This window comes from Carassius auratus, chromosome 24 (genome assembly GCF_003368295.1).
Source record: "Carassius auratus strain Wakin chromosome 24, ASM336829v1, whole genome shotgun sequence".
Taxonomy (NCBI): Eukaryota; Metazoa; Chordata; class Actinopteri; order Cypriniformes; family Cyprinidae; genus Carassius; species Carassius auratus.
The window spans coordinates 7603544-7628296 of record NC_039266.1 but is presented as its reverse complement, the minus strand read 5'-3'; the positions used below and the strand labels follow the sequence as shown (position 1 = coordinate 7628296).

Below are 24753 nucleotides of genomic sequence, written 5' to 3'. Positions count from 1 at the left end.
TTTTTGCTGTGTTTTTGATCAAATTAATGCAGCCTTGATGAGCAGAAGAGACTCCTGTAAAAACATTAAAAATCCTTCTGATCCCAAACTGTTGACCGGTAGTGTATATATACTTTTTTAGCATTATCATAATGACAGTGGGAAGAGATTTAGTTTAATTGTCATAAAAAAGTCATATTTTCTTTAGAATTTGGGGTGAAACAATTTAACCAAAATGATCATCCTGTGCTTAGACAATCAGCTAGAAGTCTCCGCATGTTATTATCTGTAGTGAACAGCAACACTGTAATAATCATATTTTTGGCTGCCAGTTACACATTGATGTGTAAACGGTGCTCATGCATTCCCTTTTTTTCTTTTACAAAAATGAATGTAATATACTTGATACTTTCCCATAGAAACATCCTTCCAGATGTGACGGTGTGTGTTCACTGCTCTGAAACAGAAGCTGCTCCACACTAATGCTAACGACTGAGAGAACCACACATTGTAACATTGTGCAAATTGTTTTATGTCACATTGACTGAATGCAGCAGACATATCATTCAGCTTTACTGTATTCCAATAAACAAAGAAACCGATTGTGATTTTCTGGAATCTTTTTTCAGTACACATTATACATTATGCACATGCACTTTTAAAATGAAGCATTGCACAAGGAAGATCTGTACGATTTGTACTGTGGATTATTGTGATGTTTTTATCAGCTCGTTCTGACGGCACCCATTCACTGCAGAGCATCCATTGCTGAGACACTAATGCAATGCTACATTTCTACAAATCATCATCATCATGTGTATATTGGATGTCCTGAGCATGAGCAATTTTAATTTTTGAATGAACTTCCCTTTAAGCACAGATATCTAGTTTGACATGTGTTGTCCACTGGAGTGACGTCCAGAAGTGTGAAATAGTTTTGATCTCATCATATTAATAATGTCAGACCTTTGGTAGTCAAGCAATGTTTCTCCACTGACATCTGCTGGTGAAGCACCTCGTTGCAAACACCTTGTTTCATTATTCCTCATTTAAATCTAATGTGGTGACTCTTCTGTTCAAGTGTGTTACAGGTAAATAGAAACAGAATACATGCTCATATTAAATATCAGATCTTATTTTGATTATTAAATAGACCTCATCATCAGGGGCGGGCAGTGTTTAAGATGCATGTTTTTGAAATATAAAATAGGATGTTGTCATTTGTATTGGATAGGTTGATGAAAATGGCTTCATGTTTTGTATCAAAATACTTTAGTGTTTTGTATATTTATAGTTTTAAAGTCTACATGATTGCATCATAAAAATGCAGAGACTAGATGCCAAGTTACCAAGTAACTCAATTAGGATACAATTATGAGTCTTTCGCAAACTGTTAAACATAAAACTGATGGTTACTTTAAATCTGGGAGATCACAGTGATATGAGAATAACTGGTTGCATATGTTAGATTTATTGCACGACTCGCTGTTGCTATCAAACACTGTTTACTTAATCAACTGAGTGAGTGTAATACAGTATAGTGAAGGGATTGATCAAATAAGCCACTCGATGGAAGGTTTGCCAAGAAATGCCATGCTCCCTTGTAAAAGTATTTAGTATTTTTAAAACACAAATACAGCCGTTTGTTTTGATGCATGGTGTGGCTGCTTATTTTGATACACTTAAAGTTAAGGTGTTTGGTATTTTATTTGAAAATAGATTTGTATGTGTTTCTGCCCATCCCTGCTCATCATGTATTGTGCTGTCAGCCTGTAATACCATTTAAACTGCTCTTTACACAATGCTCAAGGCATGAAAACACGTCAATCAGAAGCCGTAGGTCAAGTGTATCCGTGCACTCGTGTTGTAGCTGGACATTAGTGGTGTTGTAACAGTGTGTTTGTTTTGTCCGTGATAACAGCGTGTTTTTAAGATCTCACTGACCTGTGGACATCAGATGTGGACTGCTGTACTGACACAGAGACACATATGGACACTTTGTAGCCTGTTTACACTCTTGCTGGTTCCACCTGTGCAGAAACCTGTTGCCCGTTTCCAGCAGCTGTTTAAATGTTTCCCTTTAAAGCACTTTCACTGAATGTCCCTTTCTCGTAGGTCTCCAGTGCCGCAGGTAATCAGACAAAATGCATGATTGTCAATCTGATGTTCTTCAATAAACAAGATGTTAATAGTAACTTATATTTCAAATAAGAAAAAAGATCTGTTAATAGTTTTCTATGTTGTCAGAGCATCAGGTGTTGCATATTTCACTAGCAGCGCACAGCTCTGCAACGGCAGCATGCATCAGTGACCTCAGAGTGAGAGAAAACAGACAATTTCCACACACACACACACACACACACACACACACACACACCAAGTGAAAACAGACAAGTGAAAGTGTGAGGAATCCCTGAGACGTAAAATCTCTAGGAATGCAACATGAGCAATGAAATCTAAAGAAAAGAACGGCTGTATACAGTATGGTCCATTCAAAACTTCACATTACAGCATGCACTTTATTTATTTATTCAATATAAAGTAGCCTACTTTAATGTTAATATTAAGGAAAATGTTTTTAATCATTTATATAGTAAATAAATAAAACATTTATATACCCATATATTTTGCAGGATATTAAAGAGGTATTTATTGTATATTTAGGGTATGAGCTTGGCTCTTCCTGAGATGGTCAGTGTATAAGATTACACATGATTACACTATACATTTAACAGTACTGCATGTATTTATTTATTAAAAACACTGTCGTGCTATAATTTAGAAATGTTAAAAAATATATATATTATTTTTTATAAACTGTGTTCTAAATAAATTACTGTAATGATATTATATTATGCGGGACAAATTAGATCAATCATTTATGTCACAAAACAACATTTTTATAGCCAATGATTCAAAAAAAAAAAAAAAAAAGTGTGTAGAGGCGCATGTTGATCTCTCTCTCTCTCTCTCTCTGAGCCAGTGAATCCACTCATCTGTCTGTCTAGTGTAGTGGGCGTAACCAGCTTGTAACTGATTACTAGACAAAGCACCAATATAGGCGCGCGCATCTGTGCGCCTCTGGAGTGATGCATTCTGTCACCGGAGATCACAAACCTGGGATGACGGACATAATGAATGAGGAGCAGATGGAGAACGGACTGGACTCCGATGATGATCTTCAACCCGACGAGATACCCGAGTTCCTGAAAGACAGGAGAAGAGCCAAGTCCTTACCTGCGTATCCAGAGCAGGCGAGCCTGTACCACCAGATCTCCCAGAACTGCAGCAAACGCGTGAAGTTCGCGGACGCGCTCGGCTTGAATCTGGCGAGCGTCAAGCACTTCAGCAGCAGCGACGATCCTCAGATCCCAGCTAAAGTCTTCACCAGGCTGAAGAGCTTCCCCCTCCACAGGGACCGGGAGATCATGGATGACTTGTGCGTGAACATCAAGTCCTCTCTGGCTCTGGACTATCTGGTCCCGGCGTTCAAGACGCCCGTGGACTCCGGTGACTTGGAGACGCGGCTGACGCGCTGTCGCGTCGCGCTGGAAAGCGTCACGGTCACGCAGTTTGATGTCCGCGGGATCATACGGGCGTTAGGAGCGAGAGAGGTCGGCATCAGGTATACTTTCAACGACTGGCTGTCGTTCGTGGACGCGCAAGCTATGCGCGTGCCCACAGAGCACAGGGCGCGCGGAGAGCGCTTCTCCTTCACCATGTTCACGCCCCCTTTCTTAGGTCCGAGCGCTGCTGTGCACTTCGCCGTGTACATGAGGGATGATAACTCTGAGTTCTGGGACAACAACGATGGGATGAACTACTCTCTGAAGCAGCACAGCTCGTCATCCAGCGACACCGCGGCTTTCCACGCGATATGAAGCGTTTCACCGAGCACCGTTACAGCCTTCAGAGAGACAGACGAGGACAAATAGAGAGGACTGACACCTCCTAGAAAGAGTTTACACAAAATGAAATATCCTTCATCGTTTAGTCACCCTCATGTTGTTCCAATCCCGTGGAAAGATATTTTGCAGAATGCCCAAGCTGCTCATAGAAAGTGGATGAGGGTTGTTTAGCTGCAAAACACAATAAAAGTGCCATAAATGTGGCCCATATGTCCTGTCCGTTTATAATTTTTTATTTTCTAAAAAAACTTTCTTCTGCAGTCATTTCAAGTTTGAATTGAAACCTGTTTTGTCATAGGAATAACATTTTTTTTAAAGATAATTGCTACATTTTATCTCAGAAATCAGACTTTCAGAAACTTTAAGAAAAATTAGAATTGCGAGATGTGAATTTGCAATGTTTTAAGAAGAAAATACATAATTGTCATAAGTTGTTATTTTTGTGTGCGTTTCATTCTGATAAATTAATCCGGGTTATCTATTTAACCTTTTATTTATTAAATAATTTATTTTGTTAATGCTGTGGCGGAACCAGACTATGCCTCGAGAACCAATGACATTTGACACTTTCGACTTTGCAAATCAGACATAGGAGCTTTACACTTGGGAAGACTTTATACTACACCTCATGGCGTTTTTTGTCCTTTTTGGAGCTTGCCAGCCCCTCTTTAGGCTGCTGTGTCTTTTTGTCGAACTGAAAAGAGCAGCGTGGACATTCTCCCAAACATCTCATAGAAAAACTCACATTGAAATGACATGAGGATGAGCAAATGATGAAAGAATTGACTTTGTTGTACACTGAAATGATGCAAGGAATCACACACGTTACTTTATGCTGGTTTTGCTTCACAAATGAGTCAAGCCTTTTAATAATAATGCAAAATGTGTTGTTTCTATCAAAGCTCATGCACAGTTACTGTCAAGATGTGAATGAAGAGGCTCAACACTGAGAACACAATACAGCGGTCAGTTATGGACGGTCAGCAGTTTTATCTGGGTCAAATAAATGTAGTTTGATCTGAGAGTATTCATCAATGACATGTTAACTCATAATTCAGAATTGTGATATATATATATAAACACAGAATTCAGTTTTTTATGCAAATTCTGACTATGCTATTTTTTTTCTGTTGCTGAATAAAATTAAAACAGTTCATAAATATTTTTTAAAGACTTTTGTCATACTTTCAAGTTTATATCTTGCAATTCTACCTTTTTAAAGATTAAAAAAGCAATTGCAATTACCTTTATTATTAATATTATTATTATTTTTGTCTCAGGGTGGAAACAAGCTTCCAAAGTACTGTATAAAGTGCTGGAAGACATTAAAACGAAATATTTAGAGTTCTCTCAATGTGTGTTAACAGACCAGTAAAGCAGGTCTGTAATCAGAGATAAACTATCTTTTATTTTAGTCCAGCTTTGCTGCAGTTTCTCCAAGCGTTGTATGCTCGATGCATCTGTTTGACTACGAGCAGTGCAGAGGGAAGAAGTTCTCCTGTTTTGCAATATGCAAATGTTTGTTTGAAAATATGTAAATATTCTTCACAAATGCAGAATTGATTTCATTTAGCGGCTGGGATTATACGAATACAAATGATGCTTACTGTATGTAACCATTTCCATTTTTTCCGACTTGACACAACAGTACCAGGATGAAATGTCAACCATTGAGATGCAATTAAAATATCTTTGGATATATAGTGTGCATGTTCTTCATTTTTACTTGCATTAGGGAAATCTGCACTGTCAATGTGATATAAACCAAACCAAAACCGCAAACAAACACTGTGGATGTGAAATGGATATCAAGGCTGACGTTCCAGATTTGTAAATAAAACCGCTCAAGTAAATATAGATCAGATGGTACTTATGTAAGACCTGGTTGTTAAACAATATTACATACAGGAAAAATGGTCTTGTCATTTACCATTTAAAAGATGAAGGTATTATATATACCATAAATTGGGAAAATGCATTACATCTTACGAGACTACGAATATTTAAGCTACTAAAGGAAGCAAAACCAATAGTAAACTTGATTAAACAAAACATTTAAGAATATAATGACAACAAATTATATTCTTTTTTTTTAAATATGTTTGCTTTTAATATCACAATGAAATAGAGATCCAAATAAAAGAGTCTCTTTAACACTGTATGGATTAATGCAAGTGTTTCTGTCTCTTGATTTCATGTCATGTCTGTTTAGATGATGCACGTAAAACTGGGTCATATTTGGGCCATGAACACAAGACTTTTATCAAAACTGCTTGCGTTTGCTATTCACTCTCTGTTGGTAGGTGTTGAGTAATGTGATCTTTATACCGGTCAGCTTTTACTAGGCCATCGCTCACTGAAAACTAACAGAAAGAGCTATTTTTAACCCTTTGGCCTTGTCAGACACCTTTACCCCCGGTGAAAACACAACCTTTAGGAAACAGATCAATGAAAACTGACATTTACTCAGAAAACCCCGCTCAGAGAAATGGAAATGACATGGTTTTATTGCAACATTAACCACAAAAGCATGAAAAATACTACATTATGTACAATTCTAGATCATTTCATGGCACGCAGAGTATTAAACGACTGTGTAAACTGGAGTGGACGTGAGATGGACCCAAACATGAGGCAGATGTCTGAGCCTCAATCCACTCCGGCGCCACTTCAGTCGCTCTTCTGTTCCTCCTGTTCCACGACCGTCTTCTGGGTCTCAAACATCTTCCCTATACACACCTGTGGACAGAGAACACACCAACTTAAAATAGCCGAAAGATTAAACACTATACTATTTACAGTATTAAATCAAACGTCCCATGCGTACACAGTAAAATGAATGGTTTCTTGTTTGGCGTAAATGTTGGAGAGAGAACTTGTCAAAGATAATTCATTTATAGATTAAACATAGGACTTTATCAAAAGAAAAGTCAACTGAAGGTTTTATTTGGCAAATTTTAATTCGCAAATCTCAATTTTACCAACAAAAAAAGTGCACCACTAACATAATAACAGAAGAACAATAATATCTTCGCTCATTTGACATCATTTGGTTTGCATAAAACTATTTATTTTAAATTTATACATTCTGATGCACGTATATATAAAACTAAACAAAATATAATAAGTTGCGCTAATATAGGTTATATGTATATAAAGACAGAGAGAGAGGTTTTATGTAACTAATAACATCTAAATAAGCAGAACACGCTTTTTAAAGGGAAAATATTGAGAGGCAAATTTCAGATTTTATAATTTTGAAATGATCTATTGTACCTAAAAACACAAGATTAATGTTTTAACCTATTAACACCCCTCCAAACATCAACATTTGTTCTTAAAGCTTCAGAAAAACCAATGAGAGGAACTTCACAGCATATATTTTAATAAGACAAGCTGTGTGGAATGGCAGATATGCATGTAATATCAGAGCGATTGTGTTAGGAGAGTGCACTAAAGTCCAAAGAATATGTTGTTATCTTTGTTTGTCTGTGATTTCAGCGCTCCTCTGCTGAATCAATACTGAACAGAGAGTCAGGCCAGAGATGTGGCCTTCACGATGAACGAGGACAAACCGATTGTGTGTGAAAACTGAGTGTTCGAGACATCCATCACCAACACTGCAGGAACTGATCAGACTGTACGATCAGTCAAACCGCTGAGAACCAAACATGAGCTGAGCAACACATCTCTGGAGCGCGTGACTCACAAAGGGACAAGATGTCTAATGCTGGTTATGAATAAGAGAGTTTTTCATTGTCTAACATTGGATCCGGTAATATAGAGAGCAGATGAAGAGGGTCGTCAGAAATGTAGATTGAGGCAAGATGGAAGACGCCAGTAATGAGGTAAAGAAGAATCAACTAACAACAACAAGAAGTTCCCAAACTCCTGAGATCAAATTCACATAAATTCACAAAATAAATATTGGATGCAAAAGGGAACTGCTATTGTGAATCAGTCAAGTCAATCGACGATTGTTGAATATGTTAAAAACCAACAGAGAATTTAGTAATGGGGTCCAAAATTTTAAGAAATATATTTATTTTTTAAGAGTTATCAACAAAATATTTTTTTTTTTTTGCACAAATACAAATAGGCTAATTAACATTATTAGTAGTAGTACTAGTATTCAGTAAAAAAAAAATAATGTTAAAATAAAGTAAATATTTTCCAGATCATTAAAAAAAAAAAAAAAGATTTTAGTCTTTTAGTAAAAGGCCAATTATTCAATTTTGGAGACATGTTTATAAGAAATTAATAACATGTTTAACAGAATAATTTATAACACATTTACAAAATATAATAATAATACCACCCATGGATTTTCTGTTGTGTTTCCCCTAAAATAATATTGACTTTGTTTTTAAAATAATTTACTTCAGACTTAATGACAATATAAAAAGCTATTATTTAGTTTTGGAAGCATAATTTAGTCCATATTATATGATATTTCATATTTTTCCCCTCACACTGCATAAATGCAAATGTATACATACGCTATATAAAATACAACCCACTGCTAAATCTTTATATTCGTCTGTCACAAGATATTTATCATGTTGGGACTCATCTATCATCAGGTCTGTCTGAAACGAAACAGCCCGGAATAAGAGAAGTGAGTAGCTGTGATTTCTCAGCAGAAGCATAATCCTTCTCTAATTATCCCCTCGTGTTAAATTTGTTAAACACCAGCTCACAGTGTTTGACCGATGCTCCGGCTGAACACAACACACAGATACTGTATTAAAGACGTCTCAAAGAGAGTCAAGAAAGCCATCGGTTATGAAGACGCACCAGAACTGAAGCAAGGTTGGTGAAGGAGGTGCACATGTTCAGTTTTCATAGCGATGGCTCAGCAAAGAGGAACATTAAGATCCATTTCAGAGCATGGTAAATATCCCCTGCGTCACTGTGACACGAACCATCTGTCAACTTCAGCCGCTGTCCATAACCTCTCTTTAAAACAGAGGAGAGCGGGACGCTGATGCAGACGAGCGCAGGATCTCGAGGGTGCACAGCCAGATGACTGATGGGACGACGAGGGAGCAAGGTGCATTGTGGTCCAGGTGCCAAACGGAGGAGTCAAGCGGCCAGCTGGCTCGAATGAAGTCAAGTATTTAGTAAGTATAAGGTCAGACTGATGCTGAACTGTTGGTGTAAACAACACTAACACAAACACTAACACACACTCTCAGGGAAAAAAAAGGTACAATCGGTGTACAAAATCTATCTGTCGTTATGTAGTTAGCTTTCCCGACTCTTATTGGGAAATGCTATTATGAGTGAAAATGTGTTAAACTGTGATGAATCAAATTTGGGAAAAAAGTTAAGCCTTTAAAAGCAAAGCAAAACATAAAAAAAGAACATCCCAAAACCAGAAAACAAAGCAAACAATGAAATAAATAAATAAAGAAATAATCATAAAAAAACAGAAAACAAAGCAAACAATGACAAAACAAACAAAAAAACAACAACAGAAAACAGCAAACAATGACAAAAAACAAAACAAAACCATAAAACAAAGCAAACTATGAAAAAAAATAAAATAAAAAAAAAAACAGAAAACAAAGCAAACAATGACAAAACAAAACTAAACAAAACCAGAAAAAGCAAACTATGACAAAACAAACAAAAAAAACAACAGAAAACAGCAAACAATGACAAAAAACAAAACAAAACCATAAAACAAAGCAAATTATGAAAAAACAAACAAACAAACAAAAAAAAAAAACCAGAAAACAAAGCAATGACAAAAAAAAAAACAGAAAACACAGCAAACAATGAAAAAAAACTAAACAAAACCAGGAAAAGCAAACTATGACAAAAAAACTAAATAAAACCAGAAAACAAAGCAAACAATTAAAAAAAAACAACAACAGAAAACACAGCAAACAATGAAAAAACAAAAAACTAAACAAAACCAGGAAAAGCAAACTATGACAAAAAAACTAAATAAAACCAGAAAACAAAGCAAACAATTTAAAAAAAACAACAACAGAAAACACAGCAAACAATGAAAAAACAAAAAACTAAACAAAACCAGGAAAAGCAAACTATGACAAAAAAACTAAATAAAACCAGAAAACAAAGCAAACAATTAAAAAAACAACAACAACAGAAAACACAGCAAACAATGAAAAAACAAAAAACTAAACAAAACCAGAAAAAGCAAACTATGAAAAAAAAACTGAAAACCGCAAACAATGACAAAAAACCCCCAGAAAACAAAGCAAACAATGAAAAAACAAACAAACAAACAAACAAAAAAAACAGAAACAAAGCAAACAATGACAAAACAAAAAACTAAACAAAACCAGAAAAAAAGCAAAACAAAACATTGTCAAAAACAAACAAACAAACAAACAGAAATAATACAACAAAAAGATTCAAAACAACACAGCAGAAATCAAAACAAAAACACGAAATTATATCAATGAAAAATATAATTTTGGGGGGCAAGTTATGAAGGGCATAATTGTAAAAGTGTGCAAAGGCTTCTCTCTAAGAAAATATTGTAATTGTTTCATACTAAAGAATAATTTATTCGAGAATAATAATATTTCAATGCTTTAAAGACTCTGAACAGCCAAAATAGATATTCAGAAACAAATGTTTTTAATATAGTTCAGAGGATGCTCTTCTTGACAAACTGAAGAGGACAGCGAGACTCTCTCGGCTCTCCTCGGGACGGTTTGTGCTGCGCCATCACAGCTCTTTCTGTTTGGCCTGACATCAGCAGTGCATGCTGGGTACATCACACTCCAGGCTCACTCATCCAGCACAGACACGTCTCTCAACCTCATCAATATCTGACCGAGAACCAGAACAACTGAGAGAGCAATCACTCAATATACTGCACCTGGGATGCTTCACACAATTTATGTTTGATCTGTTTTTGCTGAGGTTACAGATTCAAATAAAATAAAAAGAAACAAGAAAAAGAAACCATAAAAATGGCAAAAGGGTTATTTAATTTTGAGTATCTAATAATAATAATAATAATTGTATTATAGAAGTATATAGTAATATTATTATTACTACTAATACAATTATACAAAATAACATTACAGCTACAGTTTTTTTTATAATTTGCAGTTTTATTAAATATATATTTGCACCATATTGGCCTTCAGCCACCCTGCTTTTCTAGATAGACATCAATATCAAAACTAGCAAAAATAAAACAAAATTTAAAAATGATATATTGTATACATTATTATAATCATTTTATATAATAAAATAGAATAGTATTATATTAGTACTGTATATGCTTTTATTATTATTATTGGTCACACTTTATTTTAGGGTCCAGTTCTCACTATTAACTAACCATTAACTATGACTTTTGCCTCAATTAACCCTTTATTTGCTGCTTATTAATAGTTTATAAGGTAGTTGTTAAGTTTAGGGTTTATGGATGTCATGCATTATATGTACTTTATAAGCACTAATAAACAGCTAATATGTTAATAACAGACATGCTAATAAGCAAAGTGTTACCTTATTATTACTACTATTATTACAATTATGCAAAGATAATACAATATATTATGTCTCTTATTTGCAGTCATTACATTTTATTAAATATATCAGCATTATATTACGTTATTATATAAGTTTTTTAGACATATCAATATAAATGCCTCTTACTACTGCTACTACCTTTGTATTTCTTATTTGCAGTCATTATTATTATTATTATTACTATTATTTTAAATGTTTCAGCCTAGGCCTTCATCCACCCTGCTTTCTAGATAAATCAATATCAGTGACATCATCCATCATTACTACTAATACTACAATTATTAGTTATTATTAGTAGTAACATAGTATTAAAACATGTTGCAATTCGTCCGGTTGGCAGCGTTTTCGAATTTCAAGACTGAAATGGTTTGAATTTTGATCGTCATGCTACAGCAACTGATCTGCGTGCATCATTTTGCCGTCTGAATGAGTTGAGTGCATTGAGAAACACTGATGTGAGAGGACTACAAGAGGAGGACATGAGAACTAATACACGTGTGTAAATCAAGCTCAGACTGCTCAAGACTATCCTAGATGACGGCTTGGGCTTCCTCAAACTCTTAAAGGCTCCTCGGAGGAAGACTTCATCTATATTCGTGCTCCCTGCAGGTTTGGCGGCAGATGTTTATCAAAGACAGCACAGCATCTGGCTGTTTGTCAGAGAAGGGGGATTCTGGGAGATTACAGCTGGCTGTCCTATACATCTGAGAACCAAACCTAAACATATCCAGATGGCGCAGATCTACACAGCTTCATGATGGATGCTGCTTTAGAGAGCCACAGGTGAGTGTTTTCAGGACATTGAGGACAGAGATGTTCATGAAAAGAGCATCCTCAGAAAACCGTGGCCTTATGTTACCCCTCACCCTCACAGAGAGCAAACAGCAGCCACAGACAATATATATTACTATTATTATGATACATTTACGTGATGTTTAATAGACACTTGTATTTGTCATATAAGATGTTTATTCCTACGCATGGGGAATGTACTCATGCACTTTACAGACACACACAAAAATAAATAAACTGAAGTCGAATAAAGATGTTCTGGACTTCAACATTTTAGTTTAAGTAAAAATTCCTGCAATCCTGTGTTTACCTGCAGAGACAGGTAGCAAAAATAATACTATTGCAAAGTGATATATTGATGTAAAATATAAACACATATATACAGAATATGTGTGTTTGTTACTGTATACATTAATATAATAAAATAAAAATGCAATATAATGTAATATAACTGCACTCGTTTGATCTAAAATACAGTAAAATGTTTAAATCTGAAACAATAATATTGAGAAATATTACTAGAATTTAAAATAACTTTTATGTTGTAATACATGTTAAAGTGTAATTTATTTCTGTGATGCTCCGCTGTATTTTCAGCATCATTCCTCCAGTCTTCAGTGTCACATGATCTTCAGAAATCAGAATAATATACTAATTTACTGCTCAAAAAAAAAAAAAAACATAATAAATAAAACAATATATTATTTTTAAAAACATGCTTGAAATAACAGTTATACTTGATATTTTTGTGGAAATTGTGATTCATAAACAGCAAGCTCAAAAAACATCATTTATTTGATTTAATAAAGGCAAAAATTTCAAGTAATTTTAATCCTTGCAACATAATATAATATAATATATCAGTTATGAATGTTAAGACATTTTTGGCTTTGCCCTACATTAACTACAGGGATAAATGAGACAATGAACATTTACAAGCTTAGCAGCTTCTAGGACAAATCCTTTTGGCACATTACCCTTTAAAATAGTGAATAAATGAATCATTTGGTTGTAAATGAGTGAACAGTGTGTAAGTGTGAGAGTGCACAGCTCTTCCAGAAGAGGGCAGCAGCAGCTAAACCTACACTGCACACAGGGGGCGTGTTCATAGCGCTGGAGGCGGAGCTGTGACCATGACATGACAGATCTCTCGGCCAATCAGAGCACAGCAGCCACTGCCTCATGTTAATTGATGCGGCTGCAGCAGGCACCCCATTGTTGGGATGTCACACAGATTCCCAGTCTCTCTCTCTCTCACACACACACACACACAAACACACACTACAGAGGTGTCACACGGCTCTTTTTTATTCTGTGGATCAACTGCAGACACTGCAGAAAAGCTGTGGTAGCCGTACACTGGAAATGACGATGAAACATGTACACAGTGCTCTATTCCTGAAGGGAATGTTGATGTGCGGACGACTCGCCTGCGATTAGACCGGCTCACTTAACACTGCAGATAATAAAACACTGCACAGGGAAAGGTTAACGAGTGCAAACACGGGTTCAAATTAAACTTCTGCTGAAAACATCAGATATTTCCCACTGTGCCTTTAACAAACAGAACTCGAAACGAAAGGACGAACGAGGACTTCAAAGTAAGGTCAAAATCACCTCCAAATGATCCCACAATCAAATCCGCTGTGAGATCTTCCAATCGACTCCAACACATGGTCATCCAGACAGACTGACAAAATCAGTCCCAGAATGCACTGGGGTTTTCTAGTAAAGCAGGCAGGGCACCTGAAGGGCATCTGAATGGCCTGTGGCACATTATTCATGTGTTCGTACATTTAACCCTATAAAGCCTGTATTATATTTACAGTATCATATTTGATAAACTCATTTCTAAGGTTTGTAAATGATCAGCATGATCAAAACTTTGCGAATAAACCTGTTGTACACAATCTACTACATCCCTGGTCTCTGATTGATAGTTTATATACATTTATATATAGTTGACACTTATTTTGCTTATATACTGGCTGTTTATTAGTAATTTTAAAGCACATACTAATGCCTTATTCACATATTTTAGATCCCTTAACCTTAACTAGCTTACTAACTATTAATAATCAGCAAATTGGGAGTTTGTTGAGGTAAAACTATTAATTAATAGTGAGAATTGATCCCCAAACTAAATTGTGCCCATAAGGGCTTGGTATACAGTAATTGTATGAACTTTCACCTTCAGCTCGTGGTTTATGTGTCGTTTTGATGCAGAATCTTTAATGATTTTCAACAAATTTAAGAAGAACTTTTATCTTGTTACATGGTTTCCATCTCACATATTTTGAGGAAGGCTTAACATATGAATGTTAATCTCTCAATCATCACTTCATTCAAATGCACTGTGTTTTGATCATTAAACTAAGCTTTTAAATATCATCTTTCATAAGACATTGTTGAGAGATACAGATATTATATATTCAAATTTCATACTTTTTTTCCATATAATTATAAGCTTCAGCACCAAAAAAAACAAAAAAAGCCATAAACACGTCATGCATCAAATATGAGATTGTTTTTAGTCCAAAAAAAACAAACAAACAAACTTCTATCTTTTAAGTTTAGGCATGTATTAAGGGATCTATGTCAAGTCATGTTAATTAGTTAAGAGTGAGAACTGGTACCTAAACTAAAGTGTTACCCAATAATCAGCATTTATCAAAAGTGAGATTAAATGTTAAGAAAGTTATTTTAACCCAGCACCAGGTGGGACATGATGGTGTGCATTCGGCAGGTATGGGAACCGGCAAATGAATAAACCTGTGAATGTGGAGTCTGTTCCAGAGCAAACCCTGGATCTCGTTAGGCATTACAAGACATTAATGAGCGCCGTACGAGCGGGACGCTGGAAATTAAGGGATGACAGACGTGAGGGGAGGGTGCTTGGCGTCAACAACTCAAGCTTGAGTAAATGAAAGCTAACATTTTGCCTCCTACTGAAATTTTCAGAGGTATAAACAGACCCCGAAGTAAAAAAAACGAGCGAGCGAGATGGAGAGAAAGATTATATCCAGCTGTCTAGTCAGATCTTCTCCGTCTTTCCTCAGAAAGCTCTTCCCTCTTTCTCATCTGCATCTCTGGAGTAGAATGGCACTGGTGAACTGAGTATCGTGCTTCTCCATCACCTTCTGCACAGAAGATTCAGTTCGTTGAACAGAACGGTTCACCCAAACATTTTAATTATACCATCATTTATTAAACTTGTGTCCTTTCAGATCCATGTGAAGGGTGAGAATCTGGAGACAGATTTCTTTCTGTGCAATTGCAACGAATGAGGAATGAAGCTTTCAAGCTTCCATTAAAATCTGTAAAAATAGGGCACAAGATATTGTATAATTTGAAGGATTTTTTTCCGTATTCATTTTTTTACAGGTGTTTTACCAGTATTTTGAATTTTACACTACATTGCATTGTTTTAGAGTTAAAAGAAATGTCCATAAAATTTATGTATAATATCTTGTGTAATGAGCTGCCAGTACGGTTTCTGTTATTGTACAGATTAATTTTTTTTACAGTGAAAAAACTGAAATATAAAAAGTAATGAGACAAAAACACAAAACAAACTGACTAAAATTTGCACTAAATATTAAAATGAAAACTACCAATATATAAAACAAATCTAGCCGATTTAAATTAATAATAAATGTTTTCATAATATTTAAATACTAAAATTAATAAAAACAGAATAAATGGCAGAAGCACATTACTAAAACCTACACTAAATTGACCAGTTGACATAAAAGGCCATTCATAATAATTGTAAAAATTGCAGTAGTATGTAATTTAAAGTACTTAAATTACTCAAACTGAAACAGAAAAAAAAGAAAAAAGCACATAAAATAATAATAATACTGAAATAGAAGGCACTTTAAAATATTTCTAAGTACTATGATAGTGTAACATGGAGTCAGAGACGTTCGGATCCATATGCAGTCGTTTATTATCAGAATGGTCAAAAAGGCAAAGGTCGGCGTCAGGTGTGTCGAGGGATATCCAAAATCAAAAACAGACAGAAGCAGAGGTCGGGGCAGGCAGCAGAGAATCACAGTCGGTATAAACAACCCAAAGTCAAACACGGAAGGAACAAACACAGGGAAAACGCTCGGAAATGCCAGACAGAACTAAACAAGACTCCGCTCTTACTGAGAGTCCAAACACAGTTTATATAGAGGAGTGGTAATGGAGAACACCTGGTGGTTATTAGCTCTAAGCACAGGATTATGGGAAATGGAGTTGGGAATGGAAATAGAAGAATGCCAGAGTCCTGAGTGGAGTGCCCTCTACTGGAGGTCATGGGCACTACAGCTGACCATCGTGACAGATAACATATAAAGAATACTGAAATAACACTGCAATGGAACGAGATTTAAGTTGTTACACTGAAAACTTTCAGAAAGTCTTAAATTGACAACCACTGTGGCCAGATCGAGTGATTCAAGTGATTCATTCAGACGTGTGAACAAATCCTATAGACTTCCAGCCAGAAACACGGAGAAGATCCTGGAAGGTGTGAAGACTCTCAGGGAACAAAGACGTCAATGTCAGTGCGTGAATCATGTGCATCTCTTTCGTGATTCTTGTTTTATTAAAGCTTGAAAGCTCTGTTCGCCATTCATTCACGAATGGAAAAGAACAACGAACACAGCCTTCAAAACAGGGTATATACAGCAATCCTTAAGTTAAATTTACTACTTTTTTTATTACCTTTTTTACTACCTTCAGAAAATTTTTTTAAACCATCACGACACTGAATTGCAAGTGTTAATCAGCGACCTTTCTATTATTTACACAGATTTTGACATATATAACATACAAAAAAGAATAGATTTAGAGTAAATAACTTCGTAAATAAAACTTAGTAAATAAAATAAAAAAAACTACATAAAATTTGCAATGGAGAGAATGTATAGTTCCAGCACACTGGCTGGCATTAATTGAAAGTTGATGCATTACAAACGGGCATCTTCTATGAACTGTTGCGGATTCTATGAACTGTTGCGGATTCAAAAACTGCGCCACGAATTTGCGGCAGTGGTGGTGGAGGTGCAGCCGCGCAGACAGCTGAGATTGGTAGAATTAACTGCTCTCTCCGAGCACGCATTCCATTTTTATGTTTAGTGGATTTTATATGCGACCTAAGTGCGTTAGCTCCCATCCAGTTGACATTGATGTTTTTTTTACACACCGAACAATAAGGCTTCCTGTTAGTGTTGACACGGTACCAAAATTTCAATATTCGGTACCGATAGCCATGAAAATCCACGGTTCTCTGTACCAATTTCGGTACCAAAGCAAAACACAAAAATATGCTAATTAAATTTTTTTTTACTTTTTACTTTTTACACTAAAAATAAAACCAATGCCATTCTTTATACTTATTGTGTTTAAAGTTTTTCTACAAGTTATATAATTATGAAAAACAGTAAACAAGTTTCACCCAAATTTAATTTGTCTTTTAATTTATGAAATTTAAACATTTTATTTTTGGTAAATAAAGGGGATTTGCTATTAAAATTAAAACATGGAAGAAATACTGTGATTTATTTCTTCAAAAAATAACGTTTTTTAATTTTTTTCAACAGTAGTAGCAGTATCACATACATTTTACTAAATAATAGTAATATTTCTAGCACAATGCCCTTACGTAAAAATTTACTTTTAGGCGTAATGAATGCATATTTGTCATTTTAACTGAACTTAAGACTGGTGGTGATGCTTAAGATATTTTTGGTCATTGAGGGTTTCTGTAACAAAATAGTAATAGATCAAATTAATTATTATTAAAAGATAATACTACTACTAATTCTACTATCATACTAATGTATATACAATGCACTATGAATTGATGAGCTGCTGGGTTCATGAATATTAATCACGTTGTCAGCGTTCGGTCAAACTGATTTGCTGAAATCAAAACAAGGACGGTACTAAATCAGCGCCAGCCAATGAAATTGCCATTTGCACATTAGCTCCACCCACTACCAGAGAAACCGGTATGTCTTCTGCTTGTTCGAAAATGAATATGAATAATTCTAAATGAACTCCGTTATTTTGACAGGAGAAGACAACAAAGAATAGTTTACATATAGCGTGTCGATTCAGCGTGGTAAGACTCTCGCTCTCTCTCTCTTTGCATGTGTGAGAAACAGCGCTATCAGTAAATCTATTAGAAAACTTGCATTTGCCCATGAAGACGACGATGGTTGTCCAGTCTTTGAAGATATGCCTTGAAGCAAGTCTAAAATAAAACGGAAGCCAGCCACTTCTGTTGAGCGCGCAGTGTTCTGAGATGATGCTGAACGACCACTGAATATGACGTCAGCATCAAACATACGTTGAGACGGAGACGAAAGATCTTTGATTATCTGCCCAGATATGCTAAAGCCCATATTTAAACGAACTGACGCGAACGCAGATAGAATTTCAATCAGAATAGGACACCTGATAGTCTGAAAAAATAATACCTAATTTGGAAAAAAATAATACCTCTGAGACCACATTTAACACTTTTAATGGCCTTAAATTTGACTATTTTCATTTATCACTTTTTAATACTTTTTAAAACCCTGCGGACACCCTGCAAAAGAAAGAAATTCATCCAGGTTTGCACCAATGTCGGGGTGTGTAAACAAAGACACAATTTTAGTTTTTTTTGGAGAAATAATCATTGAATTCATTTGACCTCTATTGCAAAGGCTGCTTAAAACATTGAGCTTGTTTGAGGTCAGGATGCGGTTCCTCCTCTTCAAAGCTCTTACGCACATATCTGCAACCCAACACCTCCCTACAGTAAGCTGCAGGAACTCCTCCGAGGACGAGCAGACGATCAGCAGAAAAACTAGAGGAGAGGAGGACAAGAATCCACCCCTGAGTTTTGTCTGAGTATCTGGTCTAGGTAGCGGCGCTCAGGGGGTCCCTGGACTGCTTTGATTACCCCCTCATCTTCAATTACAGCAGCGGTGCAGCAGACGAGGTCGTGCCCTTGAAAAAGTGATGGAGAAACCCTAGTCTCAGTCTCAGACGGCACTTACACACACTGTCTGGTGTATGTTATGTTTTTAAAAAGTGCACGTGCTTTCACAAGATTTTTTTATGTGCACACACTGTCTGTGATAATCAACATCATTCTGGAAACCTGTCTCACACACAAGTTGGAGAATAAAAAGATGCTCTGCAGTGAATGGGTGCTGTCAGAACGAGAGTCCAAACAGCTGATAAAAACATCACAATAATCCACACCACTCCAGTCCATCAGTTAACGTCTGGAGAAGACAAAAGCTGTGTGTCTGTCAGAAACAAATCCATCAATAAGGCATTTTAACTTTAAAACAATGCTTCAGAGTAAAGAACATAATATTGCTTCCTCCAGCGAAAAAGTTGTCTGCAGAGATCAAGCTGTTTACAAGCCAAAACAGGTCTGAATGAATATGTGGGTGGATTTGACATGCGACAACAGGAGATAGACTTTTTGACTGGAGGAAGCATTATTATGGATTATGGATCCCTATTGTAGTCTGACACAACAGCCTAAAGTTAAAAACACCCCGATAATGGATTTGTTTCTCACAAACATGCAGCTTTTTACTTCTGAAGATAGAGATTGCTGGACTGGAGAGGTGTGGATTATTTTGATGTTTTTATCAGCTGTTTATACTCTTGTTCTGACGGCACCCATTCACTGTAGAACATCTGTTGATGAGACACTGATGCAATGCTACATTTCTCAAAACCTGATGAAGAAACAAACTCATCTACATCTTGGGTGGCCTGAGGGTGAATACATTTTCAGCATTTTATTTTTGTTTCTGTGTCTCTATGGTGTAGATAGCCAACATTTAGTGTTTTTTTACTTCTGTTGGTTGCACTTAGGCTTCATAAACTGTATTCATTTGCACAGATTAGCATGATGAAAAGTTTATTTGAGGGAACCGGGCGATGCACAAAAACAACACTGCAACATCACTGATAATACATCTCGGGTTACTATGTAATCGAGTAATTAGAGAATAATAGTCAAGCTCAAAACTGTGAAATGCTGGGTGTCCCTGGGTCAAAGAATAAAAAGTCTACTCAAAGGTCAAATCTCAAATCTCAATAAGAAACGTCTGAAGCCGGCCTGTCTGTCAGGAAGAGGAGGATAAGGAAAGCTTATGACAGGCTGAGAGCTGTGGACTGATGGTTTTCTGCATGTGTACAGAACGTGCTGAGGCTCTGTCATTAACATAGCAGTCACTCTCAGATGCACATCATATAAGAATGAGATTCGGAGAAACAATGCCAGAAGCCTTCGTGCTGAAAAGAGCCGCCCACACAGGAGCTCTGCTGTCACCCACGAGAGCACGCTTACACACAAACACACACACACGTTTGTTTTTGTGAAAAGTGTGTTCATCCCACAGGTGTAATGTTTTTTTATTGTACAAATTGTATATTCTACAACCCTTCACCAACCCTACACCTAACCCTAACCCTCACAGGAAACTTTGTGCATTTTTACTTTCTCAAAAAAACTCATTCTGTATGATTTATAAGTGTTTTCAAAAATGGGGACATGGGTTATGTCCTCATAAGTCACCCTCTCCTTGTAATATCTGTGTCATACCCATGTCATTATATAGAGTTGTGTCCTGATATGTCTCTCACACACACACACACACCGCAAACTGATTCGATCGGTTCACTAAGAAGATCTGGTTAAATAGAAAGATTTGTTCACCATCTGGACATCAGACGAGACAAAACCAATAAAACCCATAACAAACGAGGCATTTGTTGCATCCAGTGGGGACATAATTATTGATTATAATGAGTTATACTGTCTTTTTAAGCGCTGTGTTGCATATTGCGCTGCTTAAACATAAAACCATGTCTGCATTTGTGATCTGAGAAACAACAAACAACTAGCTCTACTCTACAAACTCGTGCTTGAATCATCATTTGCAAATTATTAAAATATAAAATATGTACTTACAGGCTGTGAGTATGAAACACCAGACTGTTCTTGCAGAGTTTGAACTGCCCAAACTTATAGAAACTTCCGTCGTGCAATAGATGCATTACAGGCAACTGGTTCGGGAAACGCGTGAACATTTGGGCGGAGTTATGCAAATCTTCCCACATAGTGATGTAGAGATGTGGGGGCGTGTTAGAACGAGACGTTTTAGGAGGGCTTGGCAGAGTCTTAACTTTGATAAAGAATATCTCTTTGGGTTTGAGACTTTAGTCTTTGCAACTTTACAGCTCTTCTTCATGCACCAAGAGCTTGTTACACTCCAAAGAGAAAGGAAAAACTGCTACATATGACCCCTTTAGCTACACCTCTATCAAGCAAGGATGCATTGAAATTGATCAGGAGTGACTGAAAAGAGATTTACATTGTTATAAAAGTTTCAACTTCAAATAAATGCTATTCCTTTGAACTTTCTATTCATCAAAGAATCCAGAATAACAAAAAGTACAATGTTTTGCATGAAAATATGAAGCTGTTTTCAACATTGATAATACTTTTGGAACACATGCTGTCTTTATAACATCGCACTAAATACTTACCAACAGAGATTGTGATCCCTGACTTTAGCTGCTCACACAAACTCTAGTCCTGATACTGCCGTGAAAACACACCTAGAGTCACATCAGGCCAAAACCACTCCACGTTTACAGATTCTGCTCTCTGCTGTATAAAGAAGGCAGAATATGACTACATTACCCTCTTAAGATTCCTTTAGACACAATATACTGGGGAAAGGTCATTTGTGGGCAGGAGTGTGTATATTGAAGCAGGTCGGTGGAAATATGAGAGCAAGTCTTCAGATCTATGAATGACTACATGTGTGTCTCTCTCAGGTCATCTGCAGGACAAGGCCACTATCGGAAAGCTTCCTCGCTGGCCCTGAGGTGCGATGTGAGCGTTTCGGGAGGACACCGGCCTCATCCCATCATGCATTATGCAGTCCATGGGCTGTCTGCATTGAGCAGCCGTTTAATGCATACTGCATGAAGCCTCTGAAATTACATTCAGTAGATGTGCAGCCCTTCAGCAAGACGCACAAAAACTCAAACAAGACGCAATGCAAAGAAGACTAGAGGAGTACAGGCTCCCTACATCACCCTAGGGCTTGTGATCTACACCTCTACACTTCTGGAGTGTGTTTGGAAACTGACCAAACGCTTACTGAAAGTTATTATTATCCTTTAGTCATGCGGTTATCTTGCATTACATTTGGAAAAAAACAAGACTGCTCATCACAAAAATAAAGCAGGATGGAGCCAGGATCATTTCAGGTGAATCCAAGTAAATTCGGAGAACTGGGAATGTCTCAATCAACCTGTAGCACCTTATATAAATTTAATATAAAATTAAGATATTCTCACTATTATTATAATTCTTATTATAATCTTAGTAGTATTGCTACTAATACTACCTTTAACACACACACACACACACACACACACACATATGCATATATGCATATATATATATATATATATATAATATGTATAATGATAATAAATAAAATACCACAAAAGAAAATAAAAAAAAATAAAATAAATTTAATTTATTTTTATAATTTTATATTACTACTACTACTACTACTACATTTAAAAAAAAAATATTTATTTGAAGAAATACAAATATATCAATAAGAATATAATAATTTCACATATAGAATATTATATAACATTTAACATATAAATAACATATAATAGTATATTATATAAATTGATTTGATACTACTAATACTACTACCTTTACCATTTAAAAAAACTATTTATTCCTTCACAAACAAAAAAAACATACAAACAAAAAGTAAGTCAAACAAACATTAAATCAATCAATCAATCAATCTTAAATGTACAGGTTGTAGGACCTGCCACTAGAGAGCGCACTACCAAAACAATAACAAACGTGTGGTTTGATGACGCTAAGGAGCTTGAATTGATGGGATTTGTTGTCTTCTACCCAACCGCTGACGGCCATCAATCAGACGGAAAGATAAATCATGGATTTAACACGAGTTCAACGATTTGCGCGAGTAGATAACATACAAAGTCAATGCAAAGATGCGATCAGACGATGGATCAGACACATCCTCGCACGGGTCTAGAGGCACAATGCCCCGCGTTTGCCGTGTATGCCCCATAATACTAATCTTGTTGGTCGTTATAATAGCATATATTTTCTGTAAAGATACAAATCAAAACAACTCATCTGTCAAGTAAAACACAAGCGAGATTGGCAACTCTTTCTAGTTGAAGTTTGTCATGAAGCTACTTCCGCATTTGTCCACCACACTGTTGTCATTTGGTTTCTACATCAGCAAAGGCAGTAACAAAGGGTAACTAACATCATAGACAGGCGACTGCACTGCCCCGTGTCTTGAAAACATTAGAGATATTGTTACTAATCAGCTGGACAAAATATATAACACTAGCCTAGTGGGTTTTGGATATTTTACTGCAAATATCTAACACTTTAGATTACTATTTGCATAAAGTCTGGTCTACATTATGTCAGTTGATGCTCTGATATAGTTTATGGCAGAACAATACACATATCATGGCAAATTTACGCAGTTATACTAAACCTGCCTGATTTCAGCATCTGTGAAACTGTCATTCAGTATATTTCAGCGATGCTGACGGTCCAGTATCCACAGCCACAGATGCACAAGCTAACGTTCAAGTCAAGACGTCCTTGTTAAGATCATCCTTCCGTTACAGCGCCGTGCGTTTCATACAGACCTAATAGATGTTGTTTATATCACCTAGGCCTGTAAACCCCAAATTAAAGTCAGCCCTTCTTGCTGTGTTCTGATGAATAATGAATTATATATAAAAGTGTGTGGAAACGAGTCCCCCGTCAGAGTCTTTAACAAGCCTCTCACTCCTGCGAAGGCAGACACCTTTAACGCTGACGGCGTGGAGCAATGAGACGACTGTATCAGAGACTCTCCGCAGGCCCTTAGGGGGGATGACCTTTAAAAGCAGACACTGAGCAAATGACAGCAACTGGGACTTAGTGGCCAGCAAAACTGCAGCATGAACTGGAATTAAATCTGCATTGTTGCTAATTTTTCTTAAGATTGTAGCATCTTCATGCCCTGCGGGAACTCAACAGGACAGAACTGCTCTAATGTACCCATTATAATCGCAAATAAGAGTAGAAAAAACCATTAACCCTTGCAAAATAGTCCTGCAGTGGTATTATGCAGAATGCTACAGTAACGAAGGGGAATCACATCAAACTGTTCATAAAACACACCCTGTAGGGCTATCATGGTACATATTACATTTTGCAAAAACTGATGTTTAAGCATAGAAAAAATACAATTTTTTAGGAAAAAAAGTCATACTTGACAGATATAAGAGGATTAGATTCAACTGTGGGGAAAAAAAAAATCTCAATTGCGAGATACACATTCAAAAATCTCAGAAAAGTAACACCAAAAAAAAAAAAAAAAAAAAAGTTAATTGTTTGTTTAAATAATAAAAAAAAAAGTCTTATTTTACTCTCAATATTTCAAAATGGTCTGAA

At 36.1% G+C, this 24753-nt stretch overlaps 2 protein-coding genes across 3 annotated transcripts in view; one reads left to right on the top strand and one right to left on the bottom strand.

Moving 5' to 3' along the window:
- Positions 1-3027: 3027 nt before the first annotated feature.
- ppp1r3g (protein phosphatase 1 regulatory subunit 3G) lies at positions 3028-5584 on the top strand. Its single transcript, XM_026200865.1, has one exon. It carries the CDS (start codon positions 3069-3071, stop codon positions 3858-3860), a length of 792 nt encoding a protein of 263 aa, XP_026056650.1. The 5' UTR covers positions 3028-3068; the 3' UTR covers positions 3861-5584.
- lyrm4b (LYR motif containing 4) overlaps positions 4361-24753 on the bottom strand; it is a 44724-nt gene continuing 24331 nt past the window's right edge. Inside the window, exon 3 of one of the 2 annotated variants that reach the window (XM_026200866.1) lies at positions 4361-6626. In XM_026200866.1, coding sequence (XP_026056651.1) covers positions 6558-6626 — 69 coding nt within the window. In that variant the 3' untranslated portion in view covers positions 4361-6557. Of the gene's footprint in view, positions 6627-14714; positions 15347-24753 lie in introns of those variants that run through there. The other variant, XM_026200867.1, reaches the window with a different exon arrangement.

What these genes read in the sequence shown, in the direction of transcription:
- ppp1r3g (XM_026200865.1), top strand. Translation starts at nt 3,069, where the DNA reads ATGCATTCTGTCACCGGAGATCACAAACCTGGGATGACGGACATAATG.